This window comes from Bombina bombina, unplaced genomic scaffold, assembly GCF_027579735.1.
Source record: "Bombina bombina isolate aBomBom1 unplaced genomic scaffold, aBomBom1.pri scaffold_2213, whole genome shotgun sequence".
Lineage (NCBI taxonomy): Eukaryota > Metazoa > Chordata > Amphibia > Anura > Bombinatoridae > Bombina > Bombina bombina.
In genome coordinates, this window is record NW_026512176.1 from 9877 (window position 1) to 20399 (window position 10523).

Sequence of the window (10523 nt, forward strand, 5' to 3'; positions counted from 1 at the left end):
ACAATTAAATTTTTTTTTTAAATAATTAAAAAAAGGTGTTTTTAAACTTCTTTTTTCCCTAGAAAAGCAGAGTGCTGCTGTGGGTAGCCAAGATAAGGAAATGTTATTGTCAGACCTGGCGTGGTAGAAATCTAAATACAGGGTAGATAATATCCTCCTGCATCACTTGCTTCTCTAACAAAGATGTATGTAACCAACACTAGCATTAGGTTTACAGTTCAATAGTCTTTTACCTAATAAAACAGTATTTGGGTTGAAACCGAGTTAAAAACTATGAGAGTCGAGCAGGAATTTGCAGCCAAAATACATTTTAGAATGCAAAAAAAATAAAACATATTGCGCTAAAGCTCTAATAACGCATACTTTCCTGTACATAAGAGAGTAAAGTATACACTTGTGATAACTTTATATTATATTGTTATTTGCTTGTACCATTCTGGAGTCCCAAATTCACCTGGATGTGCAGAAAGATGCTGGGTTTCGTTGCTGAGGCTCTGTAAATAGTTGTGGCAGCGCTCCTTGTGTTCCTCCAATGTGTTCTGCTGTTTGTAGCTGCGGCCGCAGTAGTTGCATTTGTAGGGCTTGCCGACTGTGGGGGAGGAGACTGGAAAAAATGAAAAACACAGCCTGCCCATAAAACAGGGATTTGTCTCATATAAATCAATGTACAGAAAGGGGAAGAAAATACACTAAAATGTAACATGAAGCCCCAAGTGAGAGACAACACCAATGAAGTCAAACGCAGGATTTAAAAAAAAAAAAAAAAAAAAAAAAAAAATATCATGTTTATCAAATTTGTGAACATAGGAATGTTCAATACTTGTCAATTTGATATGTTTGAGAAGAATGTAACAGTAATATTTCGGTGGTCTTTTGTTTTCCGATAAAAAGGAGCAAATCAAGTATCTTAATTTAAGAGAAAATCAACCTTATTTGCCTTAAGATTATTTTGTTTTTAGTCAAATGATACACCAAGAGCACCTTAACATATTGCTAAAAGCTATCAACTAATTTTAATCATTATTTTCACTACAAAAGTTTCATTTGACTAACACAAAAAGGCAAAAATAAAATTCTCAACAAATTACAGGTGGCCCTCGGTTTACACCGGTTCAATTTGCGCCGTTTCAGAATAACAACCTTTTTTCAGTCATGTGACTGCTATTGAAAAGCTTTGGAAAGCAATGCACTTATTAAAAAAGCCAGTAGGTGGAGCTGTCCGCTTGTTTTGCAGCAAAATTATGCAACTTAACAGGTCTGAAATTGATCTGTGTACACAGAACAGACATTAGCTATCGAGCAGCCACTTCCCTATTATCTTCCTGTCCAGCAGCTTGAGGTGAGGGTGCCTAACTGCCTATTAATCACTGCAGATTGAAATGCATAGAATAGGTGCAGACCCAATATTATCTAACATGCTAACAATGCAGAGAACTGATTGCAGAAAAATGCAAGTAAAAAAACGTTTTTGTTCATTAAACTTAGTTTGATGATGATGCAGTCTGTTGTGTGATTATTTAATTAGGTGCTGTTAGCAAATGTTTTTGTTCATTAAACTTAGTTTGATGATGATACAATCTATATTATTAGGTTTATAATGCTGTTTAGCATTTAAAGTCTTCATTTCAAAGCTTTAAAAATAATGTATTAGGTGTTACTTATGTCAATTTTGAGAGGGTCCTGGAACCTAACTCCCTCACTTCCCATTGACTTACATTATAAACTGTGTTTCAATTTACAACGGTTTCGATTTACAACCATTCCTCCTGTAACCTAACCCCGGCGTAAAATGATGGCTACCTGGTACATTACTTTCTGTAAACCTTATTGTACTCACTTATTATGCTCTCACCTTGAGTCCTAATTCTCTGTGGACCCCAAGAAAGGTGCAGGGAGACACCTTGTCTCACTCATTAAGCAACAACAGATCAAAGGGAATCTTGTAAAAAAGTAACCATTCAATATTTATGATATGGAGTAAGAGACAAGCTAGGCTGACAAACAAAAATAATGTCAAGCAGACTCACCTGCGTGTGTGCGTAAGTGACCTGTTAGTGCATCCCGACGCCGACAAGCATAGTTGCAGAACGGGCACTTGAAAGGCTTCTCACCAGAATGTAGTTTGATGTGCCGCAAGAGATTCCCCTTCTGAGTAAAAGAAGCACCACACTGGTTGCAGTGGAAGGGCCGCTCACCTGAAACAGCATCAAACATAAAGTCCCCGCTGAGTGCTGCAACACAACAACAAACTGGTTAGTAACTCATGGACATAAAGGATCAACGACCCTTCTACTTAGACCCTTCCAAAATGATGAATGATCTATATATAGTCTTTCAGCTATTAATTCAAAGGAGAAGAGTCCACTTTCAATGATCAGCATATTCAGAAAGTAGGTACTGTATAGCACTTTCAGTCCTAAAGCCTAGAAAAAGAATAAATTGAAATAAACTTCATGACCTGGTTTTAAAAACCCTCACTTAAGATTGTCCTTATTTTACAGTCAGAAACGTTTTGATGCACACCATTCAACAAAATGCCAAAAAAATGCATTAGTTGCAACTGCTGCATTGTGCATCATCCTTTTAGAACTTATAGAATTTGAACTATAGAACTACTGTATTTGACTAGAGAAATGTTGCTTGCTAATGACTATAAGAATGGAATCAATTTTAATAATACATAAAAAAGGAGGCACAATGCCAAACTTTACAGTGTTTTTGATTCCTAAGAAATTAATTTACCATGGCCCTGGAAAATTGTTAATGGAATAGCAGTGCTAAAATATCAAGCTATTCGTATAACATATCTGTTATGAAAAGGGTCAGCAAAGAAGAGGATACAAAAAATTGGAAAATATTTTATTTGGGCACCACACTAGTTCTTTGGACTGAATAATGATTCAGTTGATCTGCTGATCTGGCTCACCTGTGTGACTTCTTTTGTGCACCATAAGTACATTGGGTCCAATGCAGACCATTCCACAAATGTCACACTTCAGCTTTCCATTGGGGAGACGGATGCCTCCAGGCGAGTGGGGATCCTGACCAGGACCATCACAATAACCCAGAGGCTCAACCAATGAGTCCTCAGCCATGACACCATCTTCCTTCTCACTCAGTCTGTCTTCATGGCCAAGTAGTCTGCCAGATTCATCATCACTGTACATTTCAACCTTAATAGAATTTGCTGTAAAGACACAAACAGAATTTTAAAAAGGAAGTTATTAAGGTAATAGCTTATTATGAATCAGAATCTTGATACGTTATAACAATGAACATCAACCTAGTTGGTTGTGCAGCTCATCAGAATAGTGATTACACTTGCAAATTTCACAGTAAGACATTTATATACATAGTGTCATTTACACATGAAAATATTTAGTAAAAGGATGCTTTTGAAAGTATCAGCACAATAATGTCACCTAAATACCAATAGCTTCCCACCTAGAATTACCAGCATTGATGAACAAGCCAATGATATTTGTTAATTTAGTGAAAGAAGGGCTCTATAGACAAACAAAAAAGATTATTTCTATTTGTGGCAATAAAATATTATAGGGAGGTACAGAATGCAGGTCAATGAGATGATGAATTTGGTTAATCGACTAAACGAAACTCAATATTGTGGGGGGTAAAAAGAAACATATTGAGGATGAATCACAATAAACTCATCCGATCAAAAAGAAATGGAATTCAGCACTATTAAAAAAGTATGTCTACACATAGCTCTGGTATGAAAATACAAAAAAACATACATACAAACAAACAAAATACATATATGTTAAAAAACATGCACAAAAGACCCGTCTTGTATAAGCTGTTAATCACTGCAGTGTATTAAAAATATGTATAGATAAATGCAAAGGGTAAGAGGAAATTCAGAAAGGCATAACTTCAGCAGTAAGATAATATGAATCTAAGTTTTCAGAACATATGCACCACAATTAGCTGAAAGCACCAAACAAGATATGCCATGCATTAAAGACCGCATACCCCCATTTAGGAGAAGGAATAGAGCACAAGCATGCTCAATACGTCTGTTAGTTGTAATGCAAGCCTGCTGTAGATGACAACGATCACATGGAAGCTTATTTAGGCAGTGAACTCCAATCGTGTCTCTTGTTTGCGGCGCATGATAAACACTCAGGCATGCTCCTTATTGTAAAGTTTGCCATCGGCCAAGTGTTGGAAAGTATAAAGCGAGGAAAGAAGTTTATGGTGCCGTTATTAGACACCCGGCAGTGACGTATTCACTCACAAATGTCCGCTTACTCTACTTTCTGATCACAGTGCAATCAGCACCAATCACTGCATCCCCAAGAAAAAAAAAATGATTGGATGCTGTGGCTCCGGTCATATTTTTAATACACTGCAGTGATTAACAGCTTATACAAGACCAGTCTTTTGTGCATGTTTTTAACATATGTATTTTGTTTGTTTGTATGGAGGCATTCAATTGTGCCTACTTTTACACTGTAAGCATATATATTTTTCAAATAGATTTTTTTTTATATTTTCATACTAGAGCTATGTGTAGACATAATTTTTCTAAGAGTGCTAAATACCCTGTCTTTTTGATTTGATGGGTTTATTGTGATTCATCCTCAATCTGTCTCTTTTTTGTTCACTATATATATATATATATATATATATATATATATATATATATATATATATATATATATATATATATATATATATATATATATATATATATATATATAACATAATTTATGCTTACCTGATAAATTCCTTTCTTCTGTTGTGTGATCAGTCCACGGGTCATCATTACTTCTGGGATATAACTCCTCCCCAACAGGAAATGCAAGAGGATTCACCCAGCAGAGCTGCATATAGCTCCTCCCCTCTACGTCACTCCCAGTCATTCGACCAAGAATCAACGAGAAAGGAGAAACCAAGGGTGAAGTGGTGACTGGGGTATAATTTAAAAGATATTTACCTGCCTTAAAAAACAGGGCGGGCCGTGGACTGATCACACAACAGAAGAAAGGAATTTATCAGGTAAGCAAAAAATATTTTTTCTTCTGTTATGTGTGATCAGTCCACGGGTCATCATTACTTCTGGGATACCAATACCAAAGCAAAAGTACACGGATGACGGGAGGGATAGGCAGGCTCATTATACAGAAGGAACCACTGCCTGAAGAACCTTTCTCCCAAAAATAGCCTCCGAAGAAGCAAAAGTGTCAAATTTGTAAAATTTGGAAAAAGTATGAAGCGAAGACCAAGTTGCAGCCTTGCAAATCTGTTCAACAGAGGCCTCATTCTTAAAGGCCCAAGTGGAAGCCACAGCTCTAGTAGAATGAGCTGTAATTCTTTCAGGAGGCTGCTGTCCAGCAGTCTCATAGGCTAAACGAATTATGCTACGAAGCCAGAAGGAGAGAGAGGTAGCCGAAGCCTTATGACCTCTCCTCTGACCAGAGAACACGACAAACAGGGAAGACGTTTGTCGAAAATCCTTAGTTGCCTGCAAGTAGAACTTGAGGGCACGAACTACATCCAGATTGTGTAGAAGACGTTCCTTCTTTGAAGAAGGATTCGGGCACAGGGAAGGCACCACGATCTCTTGATTGATGTTCCTGTTAGTGACTACCTTAGGTAAGAACCCAGGTTTTGAACGCAGAACTACCTTATCTGAATGAAAAATCAAATAAGGAGAATCACAATGTAAAGCTGGTAACTCAGAGACTCTCCGAGCCGAAGAAATAGCCATTAAAAATAACACTTTCCAAGATAACAACTTTATATCAATGGAATGAAGGGGTTCAAACGGAACTCCTTGTAGAACGTTAAGAACAAGGTTTAAACTCCATGGCGGAGCAACAGTTTTAAACACAGGCTTGATCCTAGCTAAAGTCTGACAAAAGGCCTGGACGTCTGGATTTTCCGACAGACGCCTGTGTAACAAGATGGACAGAGCTGAGATCTGTCCCTTTAATGAACTAGCCGATAAACCCTTTTCTAAACCTTCTTGTAGAAAGGACAATATCCTAGGAATCCTAACCTTACTCCAGGAGTAACCTTTGGATTCGCACCAGTATAGGTATTTACGCCATATCTTATGGTAAATCCTTCTGGTAACAGGCTTCCTAGCCTGTATCAGGGTATCAATAACCGACTCAGAAAAACCACGTTTTGATAAAATCAAGCGTTCAATTTCCAAGCAGTCAGCTTCAGAGAAGTTAGATTTTGATGTTTGAATGGACCCTGTATCAGAAGGTCCTGTCTTAGAGGTAGAGACCAAGGCGGACAGGATGACATGTCCACTAGATCTGCATACCAAGTCCTGCGTGGCCATGCAGGCGCTATTAGAATCACTGATGCTCTCTCCTGTTTGATTTTGGCAATCAGTCGAGGAAGCAGCGGGAAGGGTGGAAACACATAAGCCATCCCGAAGTTCCAAGGTGCTGTCAAAGCATCTATCAGAACCGCTCCCGGATCCCTGGATCTGGACCCGTAGCGAGGAAGTTTGGCGTTCTGGCGAGACGCCATGAGATCTATCTCTGGTTTGCCCCAACGTCGAAGTATTTGGGCAAAGACCTCCGGATGAAGTTCCCACTCCCCCGGATGAAAAGTCTGGCGACTCAAGAAATCCGCCTCCCAGTTCTCCACTCCCGGGATGTGGATTGCTGACAGGTGGCAAGAGTGAGACTCTGCCCAGCGAATTATCTTTGATACTTCCATCATTGCTAGGGAGCTTCTTGTCCCTCCCTGATGGTTGATGTAAGCTACAGTCGTGATGTTGTCCGACTGAAACCTGATGAACCCCCGAGTTTTTAACTGGGGCCAAGCCAGAAGGGCATTGAGAACTGCTCTCAATTCCAGAATGTTTATTGGCAGGAGACTTTCCTCCTGATTCCATTGTCCCTGAGCCTTCAGAGAATTCCAGACAGCGCCCCAACCTAGTAGGCTGGCGTCTGTTGTTACAATTGTCCAGTCCGGCCTGCTGAATGGCATCCCCCTGGACAGATGTGGCCGAGAAAGCCACCATAGAAGAGAGTTTCTGGTCTCTTGATCCAGATTCAGAGTAGGGGACAAGTCTGAGTAATCCCCATTCCACTGACTCAGCATGCACAATTGCAGCGGTCTGAGATGTAGACGTGCAAAGGGTACTATGTCCATTGCTGCTACCATTAAGCCGATCACCTCCATGCATTGAGCTACTGACGGGAGTTGAATGGAATGAAGGACACGGCATGCATTTAGAAGCTTTGTTAATCTGTCTTCTGTCAGATAAATCTTCATTTCTACAGAATCTATAAGAGTCCCCAAGAATGGAACTCTTGTGAGAGGAAAGAGAGAACTCTTCTTTTCGTTCACTTTCCATCCATGCGACCTTAGAAATGCCAGAACTAACTCTGTATGAGACTTGGCAGTTTGAAAGCTTGAAGCTTGTATCAGAATGTCGTCTAGGTACGGAGCTACCGAAATTCCTCGCGGTCTTAGTACCGCCAGAAGGGCACCCAGAACCTTTGTGAAGATTCTTGGAGCCGTAGCCAGTCCGAATGGAAGAGCTACAAACTGGTAATGCCTGTCTAAGAAGGCAAACCTTAGATACCGGTAATGATCTTTGTGAATCGGTATGTGAAGGTAAGCATCCTTTAAATCCACTGTGGTCATGTACTGACCCTTTTGGATCATGGGTAAGATTGTCCGAATAGTTTCCATTTTGAACGATGGAACTCTTAGGAATTTGTTTAGGATCTTTAAATCCAAGATTGGCCTGAAAGTTCCCTCTTTTTTGGGAACCACAAACAGGTTTGAGTAAAACCCTTGTCCTTGTTCCGACCGCGGAACCGGATGGATCACTCCCATTAATAACAGATCTTGTACACAGCGTAGAAACGCTTCTTTCTTTATCTGGTTTGTTGACAACCTTGACAAATGAAATCTCCCTCTTGGGGGAGAGAATTTGAAGTCTAGAAGGTATCCCTGAGATATGATCTCTAGCGCCCAGGGATCCTGAACATCTCTTGCCCAAGCCTGGGCGAAGAGAGAGAGTCTGCCCCCCACTAGATCCGGTCCCGGATCGGGGGCCCTCGATTCATGCTGTCTTTGGGGCAGCAGCAGGTTTCCTGGCCTGCTTGCCCTTGTTCCAGGACTGGTTAGGTTTCCAGCCTTGTCTGTAACGAGCAACAGCTCCTTCCTGTTTTGGTGCAGTGGAAGTTGGTGCTGCTCCTGCTTTGAAATTCCGAAAGGGACGAAAATTAGACTGTCTAGCCTTAGCTTTGGCTTTGTCTTGAGGCAGGGCGTGGCCCTTACCTCCTGTAATGTCAGCGATAATTTCTTTCAAACCGGGCCCAAATAAAGTTTGCCCCTTGAAAGGTATATTAAGTAATTTGGACTTAGAAGTTACATCAGCTGACCAGGATTTAAGCCACAGCGCCCTACGTGCCTGAATGGCGAATCCTGAGTTCTTAGCCGTAAGTTTGGTTAAATGTACTACGGCCTCCGAAATGAATGAATTAGCTAGTTTAAGGACTCTAAGCCTGTCCGTAATGTCGTCCAGCGTAGCTGAACTAAGGTTCTCTTCCAGAGACTCAATCCAAAATGCTGCCGCAGCTGTAATCGGCGCGATGCATGCAAGGGGTTGCAATATAAAACCTTGTTGAACAAACATTTTCTTAAGGTAACCCTCTAATTTTTTATCCATTGGATCTGAAAAAGCACAGCTATCCTCCACCGGGATAGTGGTACGCTTAGCTAAAGTAGAAACTGCTCCCTCCACCTTAGGGACCGTTTGCCATAAGTCCCGTGTGGTGGCGTCTATTGGAAACATCTTTCTAAATATTGGAGGGTGTGAGAACGGCACACCGGGTCTATCCCACTCCTTAGTAACAATTTCAGTTAGTCTCTTAGGTATAGGAAAAACGTCAGTACTCGCCGGTACCGCAAAGTATTTATCCAACCTACACAATTTCTCTGGTATTGCAACAGTGTTACAATCATTAAGAGCCGCTAAAACCTCCCCTAGTAATACACGGAGGTTCTCCAATTTAAATTTAAAATTTGAAATATCTGAATCCAATCTGTTTGGATCAGAACCGTCACCCACAGAATGAAGCTCTCCGTCCTCATGCTCTGCAAGCTGTGACGCAGTATCAGACATGGCCCTAGTATTATCAGCGCACTCTGTTCTCACCCCAGAGTGATCACGCTTGAATCTTAGTTCTGGTAATTTAGCCAAAACTTCAGTCATAACAGTAGCCATATCTTGTAATGTTATCTGTAATGGCCGCCCAGATGTACTAGGCGCCACAATATCACGCACCTCCCGGGCGGGAGATGCAGGTACTGACACGTGAGGCGAGTTAGTCGGCATAACTCTCCCCTCGCTGTTTGGTGAAATTTGTTCAATTTGTACAGATTGGCTTTTATTTAAAGTAGCATCAATACAGTTAGTACATAAATTTCTATTGGGCTCCACCTTGGCATTGGAACAAATGACACAGGTATCTTCCTCTGAATCAGACATGTTTAACACACTAGCAATAAACTTGCAACTTGGTTACAATCTTATTTAACAAAAACGTACTGTGCCTCAAAGAAGCACTAAACGATTAAATGACAGTTGAAATAATGAACTGAAAAACAGTTATAACATCAATCCTTGAAAACAACACAACTTTTAGCAAAGGTTTGTTCCCATTAGTAAAGTAACAATAATTAAATTTGAAACATAAAAATTACAGAGCAACGTTTTTAATCACAGTCAATATATAAGTCTCACAGCTCTGCTGAGAGAATCTACCTCCCTCCAAAGAAGTTTGAAGACCCCTGAGTTCTGTTAGAGATGAACCGGATCATGCAGGAAATACAAGAGTAACTGACTGGAAATTTTTGATGCGTAGCAAAGAGCGCCAAAAACGGCCCCTCCCCCTCACACACAGCAGTGAGAGAGAAACGAAACTGTCACAATTAAAACAAGCAACTGCCAAGTGGAAAAATAATGCCCAAACATTTATTCACTCAGTACCTCAGAAAATGCAAACGATTCTACATTCCAGCAAAAACGTTTAACATAATAAATACCTATTAAAAGGTTTAATGTACTTTTAACAGAGTAATTCCAGTGAAATACCATCCCCAGAATACTGAAGTGTAGAGTATACATACATGTCATTATAACGGTATGGCAGGATTTTCTCATCAATTCCATTCAGAAAATAAAAACTGCTACATACCTCAATGCAGATTCATCTGCCCGCTGTCCCCTGATCTGAAGCTTTTACCTCCCTCAGATGGCCGAGAAACAGCAATATGATCTTAACTACTCCGGTTAAAATCATAGTAAAAACTCTGGTAGATTCTTCTTCAAACTCTGCCAGAGAGGCAATAACACGCTCCGGTGCTATTGTAAAATAACAAACTTTTGATTGAAGTTATAAAAAACTAAGTATAATCACCATAGTCCTCTCACACATCCTATCTAGTCGTTGGGTGCAAGAGAATGACTGGGAGTGACGTAGAGGGGAGGAGCTATATGCAGCTCTGCTGGGTGA

At 40.3% G+C, this 10523-nt stretch overlaps 1 protein-coding gene across 1 annotated transcript; it reads right to left on the reverse strand.

The window, feature by feature from the left end:
* Nucleotides 1–410: 410 nt before the first annotated feature.
* On the reverse strand, nucleotides 411–3187 carry LOC128644161 (zinc finger protein Eos). Its single transcript, XM_053696867.1, has 3 exons — nucleotides 2927–3187; nucleotides 2028–2231; nucleotides 411–589 (listed from the first exon to the last, which is right to left on the reverse strand). The coding sequence occupies exons 1-3, from the start codon at nucleotides 3165–3167 to the stop codon at nucleotides 411–413; spliced, it is 624 nt and encodes a 207-aa protein (XP_053552842.1). The 5' UTR covers nucleotides 3168–3187.
* Between the last annotated feature and the right edge of the window lie 7336 nt (nucleotides 3188–10523).